The sequence below is a fragment of the Podarcis cretensis genome (assembly GCF_951804945.1).
Source record: "Podarcis cretensis genome assembly, chromosome: 12".
NCBI lineage: Eukaryota > Metazoa > Chordata > Lepidosauria > Squamata > Lacertidae > Podarcis > Podarcis cretensis.
The window spans coordinates 4696264-4720327 of record NC_137181.1 but is presented as its reverse complement, the minus strand read 5'-3'; the positions used below and the strand labels follow the sequence as shown (position 1 = coordinate 4720327).

General features: G+C 46.1%; 1 protein-coding gene and 1 long non-coding RNA gene across 3 annotated transcripts in view; one reads left to right on the top strand and one right to left on the bottom strand.

Moving 5' to 3' along the window:
* The first annotated feature begins 1227 nt into the window (after positions 1–1227).
* LOC307199231 (D-serine dehydratase-like) overlaps positions 1228–24064 on the top strand; it is a 62191-nt gene continuing 39354 nt past the window's right edge. The window contains exons 1-5 of one of the 2 annotated variants that reach the window (XM_079946997.1): positions 1228–1302; positions 3701–3849; positions 5148–5428; positions 7626–7803; positions 23828–23949. In XM_079946997.1, coding sequence (XP_079803123.1) covers positions 3701–3849; positions 5148–5428; positions 7626–7803; positions 23828–23949 — 730 coding nt within the window. In that variant the 5' untranslated portion in view covers positions 1228–1302. The remainder of the gene's footprint in view (positions 1303–3700; positions 3850–5147; positions 5429–7625; positions 7804–23827; positions 23950–24064) is intronic. The other variant, XM_079946998.1, reaches the window with a different exon arrangement.
* On the bottom strand, positions 19281–21277 carry LOC307199360. The gene is made up of 2 exons (XR_013831924.1): positions 20251–21277; positions 19281–19423 (listed from the first exon to the last, which is right to left on the bottom strand). It is a non-coding gene; the product is annotated as an uncharacterized lncRNA (long non-coding RNA).

The following is a 24064-nucleotide window of genomic DNA, read 5'->3' as shown; positions in this document are numbered from 1 at the left end:
ACTGATAGCAGCACCAGAACAAAAAGGACTCAAGGTTAAAAATCCTAAGCCATTTGTGCAAAGCTAGATACAATTTATTAATTCTATAACTGTTGTAAACAAAAATCTGCCCTTTTCCCCTTATGGGGTATCCAAGAGCCTATATAGAGTCCTTACGTAGGTTCCCTATTGGTAGGAGAAGATAACAGAGGCCAACCAGAGAATATTGAGAAGCAAAGCAGCTAGTAAGCCTGATCTCCATTGATCTGTTGCAACAGGGTGCTCCCCTCACACGCAGGAAAGGAGGAGGAACCCAGAACCCAGGTGTGTCCACTCTTATATAGACATTTTAAATTGTCCACCCTGGAGTTCAAGACCACCTCTCCATACATCATACATACATCACAGAAGGGGTGTAGCTCAAGACACCCCCCCCATACATCATACATACATAACAGAAAGGGCGGTCTACAGCAGAAATCTGAGTGCTTTGTTTACCTCCTGTCTGCCAGATTACCTGTTTAATGGTCACTTGATTGGATTGCCTGGGGAGCCTGGCCAGTCTTTTGTAATGATAAATGCTTAGTTCCTGGGCCCACACCCTATTCAAACACAGACATACCCTTAAGACAGGATTAGTGAAGAAAAAGACAAAGGGAGTCTTTTCCATTTTCCTTTGACCTTGCAGAGAAAACATTTGGTCAGTTTGGGACAGTTTGGGAATAAAAAATGGTTCCAGGTTGGTCTTCCTGTGCTGATCTATGTACGTGCTTGGTTGGTACACTTCTGAACATTTAACATATAACTAAGACCTCAAAATTCCTATCACATAACAAAAAAAAGTAAAAAAAAAGAACACCATCATCAAAAATTTAAATAATGCATCTTAATTGACTTCCCTCCACTCCCCCTCCTGGTTCCATTATTGTAAAAAGCCTATACACAAAGCTTGCAAAGTGTGCATTAAACATTTCCTTGTTTAAAAAAACAAAAACAAAGTCCTTTTTCTTTCTTGGGTTTTGCAAAATGTCTTTTGACCAGTGCACAGACATGCAAGCGTTAGAGCTGCTTTCTTGCACGAACTTATGTCGGTTTTTGTGTTTTGGTTTTGGAGTGGCAAGCGGTTAATTCAATAGGAAGCAGAGGTGGTTTTTGCACCCCCTTTGGCTAAGCCAATGGGGCTCCCAGCACAGCCAACACCCCCCAATGTCCCGCCCCCATGTCATATGACCTCAGCCCTGATCAGCCACCAGCTGTGCTGCAAAGTGGACTTTATCCAACTTAAGAGCAGCTGGATTTGAGCGAAAGCAACTCTGCTAAGAGGTACACTTATTCATTCCAAATTAAGATTTCATTCCGTTTCCTTAAGTGTCTCAAGGCAGGCTGGCAGGTTAAAAGAAAACCTTCCATTTCTTGTTGCAGAGGGATAAATTTCCCTTCCCTTTCATTGAGCCTCAAATGCAAAATTGTCTGTTTCCCTGAAGTAGCCAAGAATACTATTGTGCTGCCTGACTGTTCTCTTGGCCTCTGTGCTTTCAAGATCCCTTCCTGCCCTTTGTTTTTGTTTTTAAAATATTTTTATTAACAATTTCAGCAAAACAAAAATTTCAAAATATAGCATATTCATTATTTCCCCCCCCCCTTTTTTCCCCCCACCCCATCAAACCCTCCCCCCCCAGGCTTCCTTCAGCTCCTCTCTCTGATTTCGTAGCCCATATTATTCTCTGCATGTTATAAACTTGTACATATCTTTACATGATCTATCTATCATGTTATCAACCAATAAATTTGTGTATGTTTATTCGAACCCTGCCAAGGAGTCCAGTTCATTTTGTTGTCTTTTTAGATCATTTGTAAAAAGCTCCCATTCTTCTCTAAAGTCACAATTGTCCTCGTCTCGCAATTTAGCCAGTTCTGCATAAGTCATCAATTTTTCTTGCCACTGTTCTTTCGTACCTTCCTCTCCTTTGCACTGGGGTTCAGAGAACAAGATCGTCAGGAGAGTTTTCTGATAAGATTTTTGCTTTCTCAAAGATCAGAGACACGAGAAGATACGGATGCATCCCTTGTCTCCCAAGGAGGAGGAGACGAGTTGGTGGGCACCCAACATAATTTTAATTATAATTTTATTATTTATACCCCGCCCATCTGGCTGGGTTGCCCAGTGGCTAATAGGCTACCTTGGGCAAAAGATTCCTGCTTTGGACTGGCAGAATCCGGGACCAAGGAGAAGACTTGGTGGAAGAAGATTGGAAAAAATTTAAAGTTAATCTTCAAAAATATTGCAAAATTAAGGATTGCTAGAAAGATGTTGGGAAAAGAAAATTATGTGGTTTTAGCAGAAATGACATAAAGGATTAAGTAAAAATGAATTGGTGAAAGAGAGAATGTAAAATTATAGTATATTAAGACAAATTATTAAGATTAAAACAAGGTTGGAAGGATTTGCTGAAATAACAAATTGAATTAGAATACAAAAATGGGAGGTGTGAGGAGGTCAAGGAAATAAGCAAAGGAAAGAAAGCTATGTAAAGGTTTGATCTGTTCTTTTTTAAAAATTGTTTGTATTTTTTCTGTCTTTTTTATTTTTCTCTTTTCTCTGTTTTCTCTTTGTAATCTTTAAAATTCGAATAAATAGTATTTTTTTTAAAAAAAGATTCCTGCTTTGCCGCACGTTTGCATTGATTAGATCAGTGAGGGCCAAACTTGGCCCTCCAGCTGTTTTGGGACTACAATTCCCATCATCCATAGCTAATAGGACCAGTGGTCAGGGATGATGGGAATTGTAGTCCCAAAACACCTGGAGGGCTGAGTTTGCCAATGCCTGATCTAGTCCGACCCTCTGTAATGCAGGAATATGCAGCTGTCTCAAATGGGATCAAACCTGCAACCTTGTCGCCACGCTCTAAGCCAGCCTTTCTCAACCTGTGGGTCCCCAGATGTTGTTGAACTACAACTCCCATCACCCCTAGCTAGGAAGGCCAGAGCTCAGGGATGATGGGAGTTGTAGTCCAACAACATCTGGGGACCCACAGGTTGAGAACCGCTGCTCTAAGCTATGCAGGCTGATATTGCTGAACTACAGCTCCCATCATCCCTAACCACTAGCCATGCCTGCTAGGGCTGATGGGAGTTGTAGTTCAGCATCACCTGGAGGGCTGAGGGTTCCCTGCTTTGGGTTTAGACCTTGCATGTCAGGAAGGAGGCATTGGCCATCGGCAGGCAGTTCAGTCATTAAACAAGGATCTGGTGATAGCTGCAACCTTGGGGTTATTGGCACCACGCTCTGATAGCACCAGTTGAACTTTCCATTTGGGTGCTGCGCTGTGGGTTAAACCACAGAGCCTAGGGCTTGCTGATCAGAAGGTTGGTGGTTTGAATCCCTGCAACAGGGTGAGCTCCTGTTGCTCGGTCCCTGCTCCTGCCAACCTAGCAGTTCGAAAGCACGTCAAAGTGCAAGTAGATAAATAGGTACCACTCTGGCGGGAAGGTAAACGGCGTTTCCGTGCGCTGCTTTGGTTCACCAGAAGCGGCTTAGTCATGCTGGCCACATGACCCGGAAGCTGTACGCCGGCTCCCTTGGCCAATAAAGCGAGATGAGCGCTGCAACCTCGGAGTCGGCCACAACTGGACCTAATGGTCAGGGGTCCCTTTACCTTTACCTTTAAGCATCCTTGGTGCCATTCTTGTGGCTCTTCTGCCAAGTTTCTCCTCCTGACAGATGTGGACTGGGAGACCCGTGGAAGAGCTGCCGAGCCCGGCGTTCACCGTGGACCTGGACACGGCAAAGAGGAACGCCGAGAAGATGAGGGACCGCTGCAAGGCCCTGGGCGTGGTCTTGAGGCCTCACATGAAAACCCACAAAACGCTGTGAGTGGCGCCATATTGGATTGTAATAATAAATTACAGGAGGGGCGGAGAGAGAGAACACATTACCATCTCGCTTGCAATTTGGCAGGTCAAGTACAGTGGTACCTTGGTTCTCTTTTTTTATATATATAGATAATTTTTATTAATTTCAACATACCAATTATTATACATTCCACAGAACTTCACATCTTATACAATCTTTTTGGACTTCCATCAGCACCTCTGATGATTCACCATTTTTATCATTTCTTCTGCATTTCTTAAATTCCTATTGCCTTTAATTATCTTAACTCACAACCCACCTCTTTAACCATTTTTGCAATAATTCAGATAATTTACCTCACAAAAAGTTCTTGCAAACCTACAAACGTAATCTGGTCATCACAATTACTTTTCAAATAGTCCGTAAATTTACACCAGTCTTCTGTGAATCTCTGGTCCCGCAAGTTTCGAATTCTTCCAGTTAGTTTATCCAATTCTGCATAGTCCATCAATTTCATCCTCCATTCTTCTTTTGTCGGTAATTCTTCTTGCTTTCATTTTTGTGGTACCTTGGTTCTCAAACGCCTTGGTACTCAAACAACTTGGAACCCAAACACCACAAACCCGGAAGTAAGTGTTCCGGTTTGCGAACTTTTTTTGGAAGCCAAACATGCTCCGTTTTGAGTGTTCCACTTTCATAAAATGAAAGCAATAAACAATGTACTGCAGTCACACAATCAATCCATCAGTAGCTGAGCTGGGCTCCGCACAGTCACAAAAACAAAACGAAAAAGAGCCACAAAAACAAAAACACAAAATAAAAAGGAAAAACATACAGACCTCAGCGTAACACTCAAAATGGAAGTGTGGCACTCAAATCGGAAGCGTAAGACTCAAAACGGAGCATGTTCGGCTTCTGAAAAATGTTCACAAACCGGAACACTTACTTCTGGGTTTGCAATACAGTGGTACCTCGGGTTAAGTACTTAATTCATTCTGGAGGTCCATTCTTAACCTGAAACTGTTCTTAACCTGAAGCACCACTTTATCTAATGGGGCCTCCTGCTGCTGCCGCGCTGCCGGAGCACGATTTCTGTTCTCATCCTGAAGCAACGTTCTTAACCTGAGGTACTATTTCTGGGTTAGCGGAGTCTGTAACCTGAAGCGTATGTAACCTGAGGTACCACTGTATTTGGGTTCCAAGTTGTTTGAGTACCAAGGCGTTTGAGAACCAAGGAACCACTGTACTTTAAATTGTCAATATTATAGGGGGAAAATGAATATATATAATAATCGTAATTGCGTTCTTCCCTCAGGGAGGGCGGAAGTCTCATGACCGGAGGTACCCTGCGGAAGATTGTGGTGTCCACGTTGGCCGAGGGCCGATTCTTCGCTGATGGCGGCTTTGACGACATCCTCTACGCCTACCCTCTGCCTTTTGACAAGGTGGAAGAGTGCGCAGCCTTGGCTGAGAGGCTGGATGCCTTCCACGTCCTCGTGGACAGCCACGCGGCGCTGTCCCTCCTGAAGAAGAGGCCCTTGCGCCACGGGAAACGTTGGAAAGTGTGGCTGAAGATCGACTGCGAAAACCACCGAGGTACCGTGGGCTCTTGTCGGGGACAGGCCAGCACCCGCACTGCCAGGGTGGCTGGCGCAGGGCATCTCATTTTGGGGGGCGGAACTTATAGGGATGTGGGTGGCGCTGTGGGTTAAACCACAGAGCCTAGGACTTGCCGATCAGAAGGTCGGCGGTTCGAATCCCCGTGACAGGGTTAGCTCCCGTTGCTCGGTCCCTGCTCCTGCCAACCTAGCAGTTCAAAAGCACACCAGTGCAAGTAGATAAATAGGTACCGCTCCAGTGGGAAGGGAAACGGCGTTTCCGTGCGCTGCTCTGGTTCGCCAGAAGCAGCTTAGTCATGCTGGCCACATGACCCGGAAGCTGTATGCCGGCTCCCTCGGCCAATAAAGCGAGGGCTTAATTACTGTGAAAGCAGTAAGGGTATACTTAGTTTTTCACACATGGTTTTTCCCATTTTGGCTTTATTTCCGTTAAATAAATCATGACATGGAGTAATATGTCATGTGTCATTGTTCATTTGAGGTTGCATTTACCTAATTTTAAGAGCTGCGAAGGAACAGGTGGCTGTTAATCAAGTTCTGATCTGTACAACCACAGAATTCAAAGAGGGCGCGTTTTCTTTTCCCCACGACCATATTAACGAAACCAAAATATCTTTTGAATTCTCCGGTCGTGTTGCGACTTTTGAGCACCCCTCTCGTTTTGGGAAGTCGGAAGTTGAACAATTTAGCACCCCTTTCATGCAGCTACGTAGCTCAGCCCATAGGTAGGCAAACTCAGGCCCGGGGGCCGGATGCGGCCCAATCGCCATCTAAATCCAGCCCACGGACGGTCCGGGAATCAGCGTGTTTTACATGAGTAGAATGTGTCCTTTTATTTAAAACGCATCTCTGGGTTATTTGTGGGGCCTGTCTGGTGTTTTCACATGAGTAGAATGTGTGCTTTTATTTAAAATGCACCTCTGGGATATTTGTGGGGCATAGGAATTCGTTCATTATTATTTTTTTCAAAATATAGTCCGGCCCACCACAAGGTCTGAGGGACAGTGGACCGGCCCCCTGCTGGAAAAGTTTGCAGCAGTTTCTTAATCTCAGGGTTGTGTAGATTTGAGCCCCATGTTGGGCGAAACATCATTGCATTGCGGGGGGGGGGGGAGAGACTAGATGATTCTCCCGTCCAGCTCTACGAATCTATGGACACCCCGTGCAAGGCGGAGCCTGGGGGGTTGGGGTGGGGCTTGGAGAGAAGGGGCGGAGCCACAGCTTCCTCCTCCTTGATGCTGCTTGTGGAACTCAGCTGGGAGGAGGATGGAAGCAAAATGGGGAGACTTGCCTCCATTGGCCGTAACTCCTGCAATCGTTGGCTCTGAGGCACCCCCTTGTTGTTGTTGTTTAGTCATTTAGTCGTGTCCGACTCTCCGTGACCCCCTGGACCAGAGCATGCCAGGCACTCCTGTCTTCCACTGCCTCCCACAGTTGGGTCAAACTCATGCTAGTAGCTTCGAGAACACTGTCCCACCATCTTGTCCTCTGTCATCCCCTTCTCCTTGTGCCCTCCATCTTCCCCAACATCAGGGTCTTTTCCAGGGAGTCTTCTCTTCTCACGAGGGGGCCAAAGTCTTGGAGCCTCAGCTTCAGGATCTGTCCTTCCAGTGAGCACTCAGAGCTGATTTCCTTCAGAATGGAGAGGTTTGATCTTCTTGCAGTCCATGGGACTCTCAAGAGTCTCCTCCAGGACCAGGAGGTGATGAGACCAGTGGCCATGATCTTCGTTTTTTTGCTGTTGAGCTTCAGACCATATTTTGCGCTCTCCTCTTTCACCCTCATTAAAAGGTTCTTTAATTCCTCCTCACTTTCTGCCTTCAATGTTGTGTCATCTGCATATCTGAGGTTGTTGATATTTCTTCCGGCAATCTTAATTCCAGCTCGGGATTCATCCAGCCCTGCCTTTCGCATGATGAATTCTGCAGATAAGTTAAATAAGCAGGGAGACAATATGCAGCCTTGTCGTACTCCTTTCCCAATTTTGAACCAATCAGTTGTTCCATATCCAGTTCTAACTGTAGCTTCTTGTCCCACATAGAGACAGATGAGGTGATCAGGCACTCCCATTTCTTTAAGAACTTGCTTTCCACCCTATCAAGTCCCAATGGGCACCAGCCAGAAAACTTATGTGCTTTACCTCTCCCATCCCTTTTTCTCCGCTTTAATTCCAGCCGGCCTGAGGCATTCGGACCCCGCTGCCCTCGAGCTCGCCAAGGCCATTGCGGGAGGGGCCACCGAACTGGCGGGGATATACGCACACTGCGGCAATTCCTACAGCTGCCACGGAGCGTCCGAAATTCAGGCCGTGGCTCGCACCACCACGGCGTTGACCCTGAAGTTCATGGAGCGGTGAGTGCTTTTAAGCCTTTATTCTCTTGCAGGATATATTTATTGATTTGCTTCTTTAAATATCCCACCTTTTCCCCTCCAAGGAGTTCAAGGCGGCATACACTGTTTATTTAGCCCCCACAACAAGCCTGTGAGGTAGGTCAAACTGAGACACAGCGGCTGGCCTAATAATAATAATAATACAGTCTTACCTCAGGTTGAATGTGCTTTGGGTTGAGCGCGTTCGAGTTGCGCTCCGCGGCAACCTGGAAGTAACGGAGTGCGCTACTTCCGGGTCTCACCGCTTGCGCATGTGCAGATGCCCAAAATGACGTCATTCGCATGCATGGAAGCAGCAAAACGTAACCCACATGGGCACAGACACGCCGTCGTGGCTTTCGTTGTGTTCAGGATGCGAATGGGGCTCTGGAACGGATCCCGTTCGCCTCCCGAGGTACCACTGTAATAATAATAATTTATTATTTATACCCCGCCCATCTGGCTAGGTCTCCCCAGCCACCCTGGGCGGCTTCCAACAAAGTATTAAAATACAGTGGTCTGTTAAACATTAAAAGCTTCCCTAAAGAGGGCTGCCTTCAGATGTCTTCTAAAAGTCAGATAGTTGTTTATTTCCTTGACATCTGAAGGAAGGGCGTTCCACAGGGAGGGTGCCACCACTGAGAAGGCCCTCTGCCTGGTTCCCTGTAAACTCGCTTCTCGCAGGGAGGGAACCGCCAGAAGGCCCTCGGAGCTGGACCTCAGTGTCCAGGCTGGATGATGGAGGTGGAGATGCTCCTTGAGGTCTACTGGACTGAGGCTGTTTAGGGCTTTAAAGGTTAGCACCAACACTTTGAATTGTGCTCAGAAACGTACTGGGAGCCAATGTAGGTCTTTCAAGACTGGTGTTATGTGGTCTCAGCGGCCGCTCCCAGTCACCAGTCTAGCTGCCGCATTCTGGATTAGTTGTAGTTTCCGGGTCACCTTCAAAGGTAGCCCCACGTAGAGCGCATTGCAGTATCTCTCGCTTGGATTACCAAGGTCACCCAGTGAGCTTAAGCACTGAAGGAAGATTTGAACCCAAGTCTGATACACTTCCACCACTCTGGCTTTGAGCCACTAGGAGCTGCCCTGGCTAAGTTGGGCCCAAACTCCGTCTTGCCCTAGTTTTGCAGAGCAAGGGGGCAGCTGGCCAGATCTGTAGCAGGCAAACAAGGGCGCCCAGGATCCGGTCCAATACAGACTAGCAGGCAGGACAAGGCAGCAGGAGCCTGTGATCCTATAGAATCATAGAACTGTAGAGTTAGCAATCCCAACCTTAGGATTCCCCATGTTAACGCTCTTTGGTTGCATTCCTTAACACAAGTGCCACTACAAATAGCTCAGTTGGTAGAGCAAGAGGCTCTTAATCTCAGGGTCACGGGTTTGAACCCGTGTTGGGCAAGGAGATTCCTGCATTGCAGGGGCTTCGACTACATGACCTTCAGGATCCCCGTAGAATTCTGTGTACAGTATTTTTATTTTTTAAAAAAAGAGGTGCATTTTATGTGCTTCCTCCCCCATGTGGCCACTAGGGGGCAGTGGGCTGTCAGCATCAAAAGTCCCTTATGGTCCATAGCAGAAACAACTAAGTCTGTTTTGGTTTTCATCATGTATTTTGTGTATTTTATATTGTATTTTATGCTGTCAACGGCGCTGAGATCTACAGGTATAGGATGGTATGCAAATTTAACAAATAATAATAATACAGCTTAACAAATATTGTTCTTTCCGTACAATATTCACGTAGCATTTTGACTCCCTATTCTTAACTTCCATGATGTTTCTGTTCAAATCCTTTATCTTAAATAATAATACTTATTAACATATATCCTACATTACGTTCCTTTATTGTTCTCGTTCCTTTGCCTATATTTCCCGTGCTGCCTGCGATTTCCTTCAGCTGTAATATTTTCCCAGATAATCCGAAAAGGTTCTCCGTTCTTCCACAAACGTTTTTGTCTTTTGGGTCTCTTATTTTTGCCGTCTCCATACAAGTCCCGTAGTTTTAAATTCCACTCCTCTTTCGCCGGAACATCTTCCAATGTTCTCTCTCTCTCTCCCTTTCTTTGCGAGGGTATGAGAAAGTTTCCTGTTTTATTGGGGCAAATTCCTCTCAGATGTTTCCGTGGAGGTTCAGATTAGTTGCAGGCAGGAAGTGGAACACAGTTTTAGGGGCAGGAGGAGAGATGGCAGAGAGTGGGGGGAGAGGAGAATAAAGCAAGGGGGGGTGCCGACACAATACTTTCCAGGCCTGGCCTTTAAATCACCCACATGCAGACGGGAAAGAGGGGGATTCGCCAGAGAGACCTCCAAAACGCAATTCCTTTTCCAGCCTTCGGAAGTTCAGAGCCTTTGATGTGAGCTTTGATGTGATGGGAACTCAGAGCATCAGGTGGGACAGCGTGGCCTCCAACATTTCTCTGGTGAAAACAGGGACGTCCCGTTCCAAAATGATAATTTTGGCTACTTAGACCCCACACATCTTACTGGGTTGCTCCAGCCGCTCTGGGCAGCTTCCAACATATATAAAAGACATAATTAAACGTTAAAAAAACGCAAAACGTCCCCATACAGGATTGCCTTCAGATGGCTCAGGGGTCGGATAACTCCATACCCTCCAAAATTTCTCCATTGAAAATAGGGGCATCCTACCATACCCTCCAACATTTCTCTGACGAAAACAGGGACGTCCCATTCTGTCATGATAATTTTTGCTATTTATACCCCACACATCTTACTGGGTTGCCCCAGCCACTCTAGGCTTCCAACATATATAAACGTATATAAAAAGCTACTCTGGGCAGCTTCCAGTATCTATAAAAACATAATAAAATGTCAGGCATTAAAACCTACTTGATACAGGGCTGCCTTTAATAATCATCATCATCATCATCATCATCATCATCATCATACAAAACGTTTAAAAACCCAAAACTTCCCCATACAGGACTGCCTTCAGACAGCTTGGGGGGGTCGGATAACTCCTTACCCTCCAACTTTTCTCCAGTGGAATGCCTTCTCCACCTGATGCCTTCACTACACACCTTTAGGCGCCAATCAAAAACGTTCCTCTTCAAATTGAACAAATTGACTTCCCTTCTCATTTAAATATATCATTCAATAAAAAGCATTTAAAAAAAAGAAAGAAAATAGGGGCATCCTACCATACCGTCCAACATTTCCCCAGTGAAAACAGGGACGTCCCTTTTCATTTGTTTGGTTTGTTTTTTGCGTTGTTGTCGTTTTTTATTTTTGTTATCTTTGGGAAATCAATGAAATGTTATTAAAAAGAACGTTCCTCTTCAACCAGGCTGAGTAACACCCTATATATATATAAAGGTAAAGGTACCCCTGCCCGTACGGGCCAGTCTTGACAGACTCTGGGGTTGTGCGCCCATCTCACTTAAGAGGCCAGGGGCCAGCGCTGTCCGGAGACACTTCCGGGTCACGTGGCCAGCGTGACATCGCTGCTCTGGCCAGAGCCAGAGCCAGAGCCGCACACGGAAACACCGTTTACCTTCCCGCTGGTAAGCGGTCCCTATTTATCTACTTGCACCCGAAGGTGCTTTCGAACTGCTAGGTTGGCAGGCGCTGGGACTGAGCAGCGGGAGCGCACCCCGCCGTAGGGATTCGAACCGCCGACCTTTCGATCGGCAAGCCCTAGGCGCTGAGGCTTTAACCCACAGCGCCACCTGCGTCCCGCCTATATATATATATACCCTTCTAAATGTGTTTCTGGGAGTGGGTGTCTTTTTTCATCCTCGTTTTTATTATGCATTTTGCGTTTTTGTATGTTCTCAAATGCTCAGAGATTTGTGGATGAAGGGTTGTTATACAAATTCAACAAACAGATAAATAAAACCGATGCAGTCGCACCTTGGTTTTCAAACAGCTTAGTTCCCGAACGGTTTGGCTCCTGAACGCCACAAACCCAGAATGGAGTGTTCCGGTTTGTGAACTATTATTGGAAGCCGAACGTCCAACGGGGCTTCTGATTGGCTGCAGGAGCTTCCTGCAGCCAATTGGAAGCCGCGCTTTGGCTTCCAAACGTTTTGGGAGTCAAACAGACTTCCGGAACGGATTCCGTTCGACTTCCAAGGTACGACAGTATTCAAAAGCACATCTGTCTCCAACTGTAGCCATCAATTGCCATCTCCCTGTGGTCATCTCTGCGTCTTGTGGCAGGGAGTCCCACTGGTTAATCTTTTTTCATATATATATAATTTTTATTAGTTTTTTAACATATCATGTTCCACAGTAATTAAACATACTTTTACATCTTATTCAATTTTTTTTTTACTTCCATCCATCCTGTCTGAAAATTTTCCAATCTAATCTCTTCATATGCATTTCTTATTTTCCCTATTACATTTCAAACTCATAACCAATATCTCTTATCTTTTTCTACTTTGTAACACTTCGTATATTTCTCCTTACAAAACTTCTTGCGTAATTTGTCGATTACAGTTGCTCTTCAAATAGTTCATATATTTCTTCCAGTCTTCTGTCAATCTCTGGTCCCGCAGGTTTTGAATCCTTCCTGTCACTTGAAAGTACCAAACAGGCCTAGGATTAAATTAGGATTTATCTAAATAAATGGGATTTAGAATACTAAAAAAAGTGAAGAAATTTGATTATAACTGGAATATTGTTGTTAATAATGATATTGGAAAGCTGTTACATTTAGATACAAGAAAATTCAGTAGGGAGGGACTAGAGGAAGTCAAGTAACACGTTTATAAGGTTGGATTTTTAAATAATTAAGTTTGTTTGTATTGTTTATTTGTTGTTGTTTTTATAGATGTATTTTCTTTTTGGTTTTTGTTATGATCTGTTTTTCGGTTGTGCAACGTTTGTTGCATTATGTGTTATAATTGTAGAAAACTTAATAAAAATTATTGGGAAGATTGAATCCTTCCTCTCATTTTGTCCAATTCTGCATAGTCCATTAATTTCGTTTGCCATGCTTCTTTCGTCAGAATTTCTTCTTGCTTCCATTTCTGGGCTAAGAATACTCTTGCCGCTGTTGTTTGCCGTCAGAAAGTTCTTGCTCACATTTAGTCAGTATCTCCTTCCTTGTAACTTGAAGCCATGGGTTCGAGTCCCACCCTCCAGGTTAATCCTTTTTTTTTTACCATAATATTTATTAATTTTCAATAGACATAACAAAAAAGAGAATATGCAATAACACAACAACTCAACAACAACAACAATAAAAAAGTGAAAAATAAGAAAAAAGTATAACAAACTTAACATACCTAAACAGAAAAAAAGAAACTCAACCAATTAATTAAAATCCATTTTTATAAACATTTTAGTTGACTTCCTCTAATCTCCTCCATCTGAATTTTCTCTTAATTTGAATGTAGCAGTTTCCAATATCATTATTTCATAAAACAATATTAAAGTCATATTCCAATTTCTTTACCTTTCTTATAGTACATTTTCTTATTTATACATTTAAGTATAAATGACGCGGCAGCTAAAAAAGCCAATGCAATTCTGGGCTGCATCAATAGGAGTATAGCATCTAGATCAAGGGAAGTAATAGTGCCACTGTATTCTGCTCTGGTCAGACCTCACCTGGAGTACTGTGTCCAGTTCTGGGCACCACAGTTCAAGAAGGACACGGACAAACTGGAACGTGTCCAGAGGAGGGCAACCAAAATGGTCAAAGGCCTGGAAACGATGCCTTATGAGGAACGGCTAAGGGAGCTGGGCATGTTTAGCCTGGAGAAGAGGAGGTTAAGGGGTGATATGATAGCCATGTTCCAATCTATAAAAGGATGTCACATAGAGGAGGGAGAAAGGTTGTTTTCTGCTGCTCCAGAGAAGCGGACACGGAGCAATGGCTCCAAACTACAAGAAAGAAGATTCCACCTAAACATTAGGAAGAACTTCCTGACAGTAAGACAGTGGAGTTTGCTGCCAAGGAGTGTGGTGGAGTCTCCTTCTTTGGAGGTCTTTAAGCAGAGGCTTGACAACCATATGTCAGGAGTGCTCTGGTGGTGTTTCCTGCTTGGCAGGGGGTTGGACTCAATGGCCCTTGTGGTCTCTTCCAACTCTATCATTCTATGATTCTAAGTCTAATTTAGTCCTAAGCCTGATTGGTTCTTTCAAGTGGTGACATATCTTTAATATTAGAATATTTATTCAAATAGTGCTTGCACTGCCCAACGCTTGCCTTCCATCCAGATGGCATCTTCGTGGCATCTCCCTCTACCCCCCATCTGCTTATGGGTCAGAGGACTCCTGCACACAAACCAATTGCCCTTGATGTTAAAAAGGCCATAAATGCAGGTCTCCGGCTTGCTTTTATGATGCACCCGGCTAATATTATGCTGTGTCCCTCCTTCTCCTCCTCCCATAGTTTCAGGTGAGGGCCTTTGAATTCAGGCGAGGGCCTTTGAAGCTGCCTCTTCAAAGGCGGCGGGAAAGTTGTGGTTGATGTTTGCCAATGCAACTTGCAAACACACCCACACAAAGACAGCTCCCAGTTCACACCCAGGAAGGAATGGCTGGGGAGGTTTAGCGCATGGCTGTGAATGTGGGGAGGCTGGAGTAATTTTTTGCACTGGGGGAAGCATACCCTCCAACATTTCTCCGATGAAAATAGGGACATCTCCTTAAAGGTAAAGGTAAAGGTACGGGCCAGTCTTGACAGACTCTGGGGTTGTGCGCCCATCTCACTCAAGAGGCCAGGGGCCAGCGCTGTCCGGAGACACTTCCGGGTCACGTGGCCAGCGTGACATCGCTGCTCTGGCGAGCCAGAGCCGCACACGGAAACGCCGTTTACCTTCCCGCTGGTAAGCGGTCCCTATTTATCTACTTGCACCCGGAGGTGCTTTCGAACTGCTAGGTTGGCAGGCGCTGGGACCGAGCAGCGGGAGCGCACCCCGCCGCAGGGATTCGAACCGCCGACCTTTCGATCGGCAAGCCCTAGGCGCTGAGGCTTTAACCCACAGCGCCACCTGCGTCCCTTACACAATGATTATTTTACTATTTAAACCCCACCCCATCTTACTGGGTTGCCTTAGTCCCTCTCGGCAGCTTCTAACCTATATAAAAACCATGATAAAACATAAAACTTTTTTTTAAAAAAACTTCCCTATACAGGATTGCCTTCAGACGGGTCAGGGGTCAGAAAACTCCGTACCCTCCCAAATTTCTCCATTGAAAATAGGGGAGGGGGGTTGATAGGAGATGAAATAAGAAAAGCAGATCAGAGATTATTCATGTACAGTGGTACCTCTGGTTACGTACTTAATTTGTTCCGGAGATCCGTTCTTAACCTGAAACTGTTCTTAACCTGAAGCACCACTTTAGCTAATGGGGCCTCCCACTGCCGCCGCGCGATTTCTGGTCTCATCCTTAAGCAAAGTTCTTAACCCTAGGTACTATTTCTGGGTTAGCGGAGTCTGTAACCTGAAGCTTATGTAACCTGAAGCGTATGTAACCCGAGGTACCACTGTACACTACAACTGCTGCCAGAATCTTAGTGGCCCAAAAATGGAAAACTCAGGAAATTCCAACATTAAAGGAGTGGCAGACAAAAATGGAATTAGCAAAACTGACCCACAGAATCTGTAACCAAGAGGAAACAAAGTTCAGAAATGAGTGGAATAAATTTGTGGAGTATATATATGTAATAATTGCAGAAGTTTAAAGTGTAGCAGGATTAAAATAAACCTTATGATATGAGCAGGTTGATGTTAAGAATCTGTGAAAAATGAAAGATTACCGGTAATATGAAAACCTCCGAAGGAAGGGAGGGAAGTCTGTGCTCGACAGAGTGTTGAGAAAATAAGTTTATATAGGATTGTAGAAGATTGGTGTATTTATTTTGTTTTGTTTGTGTTAAAGAAAACTCAATAAAAAGCATTTTTAAAAAAGAAAGAAAATAGGGGGTGGCGCTGTGAGTTAAACCACAGAGCCTAGGGCTTGCCGATCAGAAGGTCGGCAGTTCGAATCCCCATGACAGGGTGAGCTCCCGTTGCTCGGTCCCTGCTCCTACCAACCTAGCAGTTCGAAATCACGTCAAAGTGCAAGTAGATAAATAGGTACCGCTCTGGTGGGAAGCTAAAAGGCGTTTCCGTGCACTGCTCTGGTTCGCCAGAAGCGGCTTAGTCATGCTGGCCACATGACCCAAAAGCTGTACGCCGGCTCCCTCGGCCAATAAAGCGAGATGAGCGCCGCAACCCCAGAGTCGACCACGACTGGACTTAATGGTCAGAGGTCACTTTAAGGAACCTTTAAGGAAAAGCGGGACATTCAGGGGTCAGAAACTGGGAGGGCTTCTCTAAATCAGGGATGTCCCTAGGAAATAGGAAGACTTGGACAATTTTAGGAAGACTGCCAATATTAGGAAGAATCGCCAGAGGTTCCCAGAGCCAATGCTTGAACTATGTGATTAATTGGCAAGGCAGGGGAAAGACCTAAACGCTCGCGGTTCCAGACTCCAGGCATCCTCTTTCTCCATAAGGGAACGGGGGAAAGAGCAGCTTTTACCACTTTATAGCATTAGAGTCATAAATGAAATAAATAATAATGCTAACCACATCTTCAGGCTGCCCTGGAATGGAAACTCCCAAGAAAGTGGGTGCAATAAACCGCGATTCCGTTTGGAATCGGTGCAGAAACCCATGAATTTGAATTTGTCAAACCCTCTTTCAAAGCCATCCTAGCTGGTGGCCGTGCCTGCCTCTTGTGGCAAGGAGTTCCATAGTCCCACACTGTGCCGAGTGAAAAATTGCTTTCTTTTTACCAGGAGGAATGGATGAAATTCAAAGACTATTTTGTTAAATATGTTAAGATAACTTAATTGGAAAAATTTGCAAATACCAGATAGGCTTAGGATTTAAATATGTAATGTTAGAGAATAACACGTTTAAAATGAAAAGAAAGAAAGATGTTAAGTGATTAAGTTAATTTGATGAGAAAATTGGTTTTGGGAAATGGTTACAATGATATACACTGAAATTCAGCCAGGGGGATTTAAGGAAGTCACTTAATAATGTTACTAAGATTGGATTAATTAAGATGTTTGTTTGTTTGTTTAAAATTTTTGGAAAATCAATTTTAAAAAATTGAAAAAAGAAAAATTGCTTTCTTTTATCCGTTCTGAATCTTCCAATATTCACCTTTGTTGAGGAATGGATTCTTGGTTTGCTCAAAAACAGGCATTCTGTGCTGGGTGTCGTATATTCAGAAACCATCTTCCTGAGAGTCCAGGAATCATAGAATCATAGAGTTGGAAGAGACCGCAAGGGCCATTGAGTCCAACCCCCTGCCAAGCAGGAAACACCATCAGAGCACTCCTGATATATGGTTGTCAAGCCTCTGCTTAAAGACCTCCAAAGAAGGAGACTCCACCACACTCCTTGGCAGCAAATTCCACTGTCAAACAGCTCTTACTGTCAGGAAGTTCTTCCTAATGTTTAGGAAGACCAACTCCCTGTCTTACAAGCCTTTTCCCACCTGGCCAGGGCAGGCAGGGCGTGGACTGACTCCAGCTACAAAAGCTGAGACTGTTGAACAGACTCCTGGGCTGGGGTTATGTTGCTGTTGGGTTTTTTGTATCTTGGTTTTACCTCTTGTTGTGATCTGTGTGGAAATGGTTCCATTTGGTTGTGCATTTTTTTTTTTTTAAAAAATGTTTTGTTTAGCTCAGATGGTGGAGAATGAGACTTTTCATTTTGGGGTTGTGGGTTCGAGTCACACCTTGGGCAAAAGAATCCTGCATTGGAGGGGGTTAGACTAGATGTCCGGGGGGGGTCCCTTCCAACTCTGCAATTCCATGACTGCTTTGTGATGCTGTAATTACGTGCTTTTTCCATGTCGTAAGCCGCCATGATCACGGTCTGAACTGCAGAAAGGCTGGGAGACAAATAAAAAATTACGTGCGCATGCATGCCTATTGCTCACGATTCTATCCAATTCTGCAAAGTGTTTGAGGACTGGGACATTTGCACGGAAAACAAAATGCTTGTTGACAAACTGTTGTACTACCAACCTTACTATGTGCTTGTGAAACATGGACCACTTATAAACGCCATGTCCAACTCCTCGAAAGATTCCATCAACGGCGTCTCAGAAAAATTTTACACATCACTTTGGAAGACAGGCGAACTAATACCAGTGTACTGGCAGAAGCAAAGATCACCAGTGTGGAAGCAATGATTCTTCAACATCAACTTCGTTGGACTGGTCATGTTGTGCAGATGCCGGATGATCGTCTTCCAAAGCAATTACTCTATTTCCATTAAAAATGGGAAGCGTAATGCTGGTGGTCAACAAAAGAGGTTTAAAGACTGTCTCAAGGCAAATCTTAAAAGATGTAGTATAAACACTGACAACTGGGAAACACTGGCCTGCGAGCGCTCCAGTTGGAGAACAGCCTTTACCAAAGGGGTCATGGGCTTTGAAGACACTCGAACTCAGGACGCAATGGAGAACCGTGCTAAGAGGAAGGCACGCTTGGCAAATCCACACCGTGATCAACTCCTGCCTGGAAACCAATGTCCCCACTGTGGAAGAACGTGTGGATCCAGAATTGGCCTCCACAGTCACTTACGGACTCACTGTTAAAACCGTGTTTATGGAAGACAATCTTACTGGACAATCCCCTAAACTTGCTAGTTTTTGGAGTGCTCCAAGACCATTAGTTTTTGGAGCTGAGGTATTATTTCCCCCCTTTATTTTACTCAGGACTTTGATTTCCCATACAATGAACATGGCACAAAATATTGGTATTCAAAAAGACCTTTATTTAAAAAACAAAAATTAGAAAGGCATTTATTTATTCATTTAGAAAACTGAAGCTGGCTGGCTTAAGTCCTGTGGTTTGGGAACTGTCCCTGGAAAATAGGAAAATAGGGTTTGCTTTCACTGTGGGGTCCTTTTACATTACATTCCCTCTGAATTCACGCCCCTTATCTCCAGCCACCAATAAGTGTTGGGGTGACAAAAGCAGTTGTGATTTCTTTTTATTTTCTTGGCAGCTGCGTAGGCAAAATGAGCCCAAGAGCCCAGAGGACGCAAATGTTGGCAACTTGTTTCTGTGCCCCCGGATGGCCCTGCCTGCCCCCAAACTCCAGGGGCTGCTCCCACCCAAAAAACTGCCTCTTTCCCCTCATTCGCCATGTCCGTTTGTGACATCACAGGAAGTTGGTAGATGTCTATGACATCACAGGGAGTCCGTAGGCAATGGCCACAGCTGGGGAAACATCTGCACAGCCCTTGCTGGCCTCACAATGGGGGGGTGCATTTCAGCAGTCATTTATTAAAAATGAGGTGTGTGTCCCCTCATTGTGAGGCCTGGGAGGGCTCTGCAGATGTTTCCCAGCTGTGGCCATTGGTTACCAACTCCCTGTGATGTCACAAGGGGTGCAGCCCCCTCTTCCTGTGACATCACTACTTAGAAATTCCCCATGTAATAAAAATATGGCACAAAACAGGGATTTCTTTTCAGAAAACGTTTATTTTGTAAAAAATGAGAAAGCCGTTTATTTAGAAAACAGGAGCTGTCTGGCTTAAGTCCTGCGGTTCTCTTCATTACTTTCACAGCTGGTCATGGGGAAAACCTCGCCGGCTCCGGCCATCCCTGAAAGGCAAAGGCAAACAGATGAGTGGGGTGGCCACCATCCGACAGTGTCAACCCAGACTCCCCTGGCTTCCGCCTGGCAACTTCGCCCCTGGCCGGACTGCGCAATGGGCAGGCTCCCGGAGATGAAGGAAAACCAGTTTTTGTTCACAGATAGCAGCCAGCTTCATCAGTCTTGCAGCCTCCGCTGGCGTCTATTTGTGAAGTCCGCTGGCTCCAGCTGAGCACCTCCATGGCTGTGCCGGGCTTCTTCCCTCCTCGATTTGGCCATCCGTTTAATGTCAAGAGGCCTAGGCCTTTTGTCATTAAATGGATGGACCAAAGACACGGGTGAATGGCAGCCATGTCCACAAATAGCAGCCAGCTTCATCAGCCTTGCAGCCTCGGTTGGCATCTATTTGTGAACACTGGCTTCACCTAGACGCCTCCACGAGCTGCCGAATGGGCAACTTTCCCTCCTCACTACCAGCTGGTCCACACCTGCAAATATCAGCCAGCTTCAGCTTAGGGCGTCCACTGACATCATTTAAATGCAATGCAAATCACAACTGGTTTCCGCCTAGGGGCATTCACCTGCTGCCCTAGCGGCAGCTTCCCTCCTCAGTTTGGCTGCCTGTTAATAAACAAACTAGGCTTCCAAACTACAGTTTGCACCCATTTCGACAGGCGTAGCCTCGCGGCATCCACTAGCCTGAATGCAAACTCTTCCGGCATCCATCCACCACCAACAGCCTGGCCAGGTCCATCGCCAGACGTAAGCCAGCTTCAGAGCTGAATATCGGCCGCCTTCAGGTAGCGATCCCACTAGCAAGTCAACTGGAACTTGCCTTCTCCTTGCTCCACAGCATCCCAATGCCAGGCGATCGCCTCCTTCCGCTTGCTAGCTTGCCACCACTGTCTGGTCTTGGGAGAAACTTCGCCAGCATTGGATGTCCCTGAAAGGCAAAGGCAAACACGTTGATGGGATGGCGACTATCCAGCGTCCACCCAGACTCTTCCACAGGCTTTGGTCTTGACAACTTCATCCCTGACTGGCCTGCCCCGTCAAGGCAGGTTGCAGAAGTGGAGGGTCACCAGTTTGAAGCGGTAGATCCACAAGTGGACTACACTGGTTCCCCTGGTTTCCACCTCTAGGGCTGTGCCGGGTAGTTTCCCTCCTCGCTTTGGCCGTCGGCGTAAGGTCAAGAGCTCTACGAATGTCAGCAAGCTGACATTCTCAAAAGGTAGGTCTGTTGACATTAGGTTGAGGGCCAAAGACAAAGGTGAGTGCCACCAGATAGCGTTCACAAATGGATCGGCCAGCTTCACGGGCCTCTCGGCCTCCACCGACATCCCCAAATGTGAACCTGGCTTCACCAAGGCGCCACCACTAGAAGCCGATGGGCAACTTTCCCTCACCACAGAATTCGCCAAGGGACACTCACCCGCCGCCAAAGGGGCAGCTTCCCTCCTCGGTTTGTCCGCCTGTTAATAAACAAACTAGGCTTCCAAACCCGTTTGCATCCCCTCGGCCAGTCTTGTAGCCTTGCGGCATCAACCAGGCACTGAATGCAAACCTTCCGGCAATCCGTCCACCACCAACAGCCACGCCAGGTCCATTGCCAGACCTCCCCCTGCTTCAGAGCTGAATTTCATCCACCTTCAAGTGCGATCCCACCAGCAAGTAAACCTCAACTTGCCTTCTCCTTGCTCCACAGCATCCCAGCGCCGGGTGATCACCTCTGTCCTCCGGCCAGCTTGCTGCCACGGGGCAGGAGACCACCCGAGCTGAGTGCCTCCACTGAGGCAACTGCCTCGGCCCTTGACTTGGCCAACATTTATACCCTCTCGGCTGCCCAATGTTTTTGTGGCCTCACAATGGCAGCATCTGGGGACGCGTCCCCATCACCCCTCAGACCTCACAATGAGGGGGTGTAGCTCAGCAGCCATTGGCTCCTTGGTTTTGACCAAGGAGATATATAACACCCCCTCCCCAATTTGTGCCAGTATCTGTGAATGCCACACCGGAAACCCAGGGGGGCAGGAGGGGGCATTTTTAATCCCAGTGGTTGCATTTCCCTCCACACAACACTGGTCAAACACACAAATGAACAGAACAATGAAAGTGAGTCTCATCTATGCACAGGAATCTTTTCAAGGAGTGACATGCAGGGAGAAAGTTATCACCTCAGGAAAAAAGCACCTTTTCATCAATCAATCATTTATTGTATTTGACCCGTTCGGCAGCTCGTGGAGGCATCTAGGTGAAGCCAGTGTTCACAAATAGACGCCAAGGGAAACCGCAAGACTGATGAAGCTGGCTGCTATTTGTGGACCTGGCTGGTATTCACCCGTGTCTTTGGTCCATCCATTTAATGACAAAAGGCCTAGGCCTCTTGACATTAAATGGATGGCCAAATCGAGGAGGGAAGAAGCCCGGCACAGCCATGGAGGTGCTCAGCTGGAGCCAGCGGACTTCACAAATAGATGCCAACCGAGGCCGCAAGGCTGATGAAGCTGGCTGCTATCTGTGGACATGGCTGGCATTCACCCGTGTCTTTGGTCCATCCATTTAATGACAAAAGGCCTAGGCCTCTTGACATTAAACGGATGGCCAAATCGAGGAGGGAAGAAGCCCGGCACAGCCATGGAGGTGCTCAACTGGAGCCAGTGGACTTCACAAATAGATGCCAGCGGAGGCTGCAAGGCTGATGAAGCTGGCTGCTATCTGTGAACGAAAACTGGTTTTCCTTCATCTCCGGGAGCCTGCCCATTGCGCAGGCCTGCCAGGGGCGAAGTTGCCAGGCGGAAGCCAGGGGAGTCTGGGTGGACGCTGTCGGATGGTGGCCACCCCACTCATCTGTTTGCCTTTCAGGGACGTCCGGAGCCGGCGAGGTTTCCCCTGAGACCAGCTGTGAAAGTAATGAAGAGAACTGCAGGACCTAAGCCAGACAGCTCGTGTTTTCTAAATAAATGGCTTTCTCATTTTTTACAAAATAAACGTTTTCTGAAAAGAAATCCCTGTTTTGTGCCATGTTTTTATTATATGGGAAATTTCTAAGTAGTGATGTCACAGGGAGAGGGGGCAGCACCCCTTGTGACATCATAAGGAAGTTGGTAACCAATGGCCACAGCTGGGGAAACATCTGCACAGCCCTCCCAGGCCTCACAATGGGGGAGCACCTCATTTTTAATAAATGACTGCTGAGATGTACCCCCCATTGTGAGGCCAGCGAGGGCTGTGCAGATGTTTCCCCAGCTGTGGTCATTGGCTACACACTACCTGTGATGTCATAGACAACCTACCAACTTCCTGTGATGTCACAAACGGACATGGCGAATGAGGGGAAAGAGGCATTTTCAGGGGGGGCAGCCCTGGGAGTTTGGGGGCAGGCAGGGCCATCCGGGGACACAGAAATGAGTTGCCAACATTTGTGCCCTCTCGGCTCTTGGGCTCATCTCACCTACACAGCTGCCAGGAAAATAAAATAAAATAACAACTGGTTTTGCCTCCATACTACTTAGAAAGGTTTTCAGAGGATTTAAACACTGCCTGCTTTTAGAAGAAGGAGCCCCTGCCCCGTGCACTGCAGAGGCTTATGTGAGTCACAAAGACCCGAGTTCGAATCTCACATCCATTCGCAAACTTAAGGAATGGTCAAGAGGAAGAAGAGGTGGTTTTTCTTCAACTCCACCCCACCGCCAGCCTTATAGCTTTGCAACATTATCTTCCCTCACTCTTCTGAGATCCTTCTGCATTGTACATTTATTTTTTTCCCCCAATTTATTTTACTGATTTTCACAAAATTAAACAAAAATCATAACCTTATTAAAAAATATACTTATTAACATTGTTAAGTGACTTCCTTGCTTCCCCTTGGTTGAATTTCAATGCATATCCTTTGGATTTCAATGCATATGATTTGGTTTTCCAAATCACAGTTCTTATAAAATTTGACTTGAATATTAACATCCTTAAATCTTTTCATCAACGCAGAGCGCAACCCGAAAATACTTATCCTGAAGCGTATTTAACCCGAGGTATGACTGTACTTTGTTGTACTTTGTTGGAAGCTGTCCAGGGAGACCCAGCCAGATGGGCAGGGTATAAATAATAAATTATTATTATTATATTATATGGTAGTGCAGTTGGCTCTGGCTGGCTTCAGGAGCTGCTCGCTGCCGTGGCGCCCGCCATTTTGCCTTGCCGGAAATCCCCATATGATGTGTCTTGTGCCATTGAACCAATCACGCAACATTCACTCCCTACTAATAAATCTACAACACTTAAAATATAAAACCGGGGACATTCAATGAAATCCGGGGACGGATTTTGCCCGGGGACAGATTTGTAAATCCGGGGACTGTCCCCGGGAAACGGGGATGTCTGGTAGCCATAATTTAACCTTTTCCCATCTCCTACAGGCTGAAAGAAGCCGGGGTGTCCTGTTCCATCTGCAGTATCGGTTCCACTCCCTCCTGCAGCCACCCAGTACCTGAGATGGCCCAGCTCAGCGAAGTCCACCCTGGGAACTTTCTCTTTTATGGTATGCTGTGTGGGATGCATGGAGCATTAGGGGAGGGGGCAGTAGCTCTGGATGGGGGACACATCCTGCTCCTCCCAGTACATTTCTGAGCACAATACAAAGTGTTGGTGTTGAC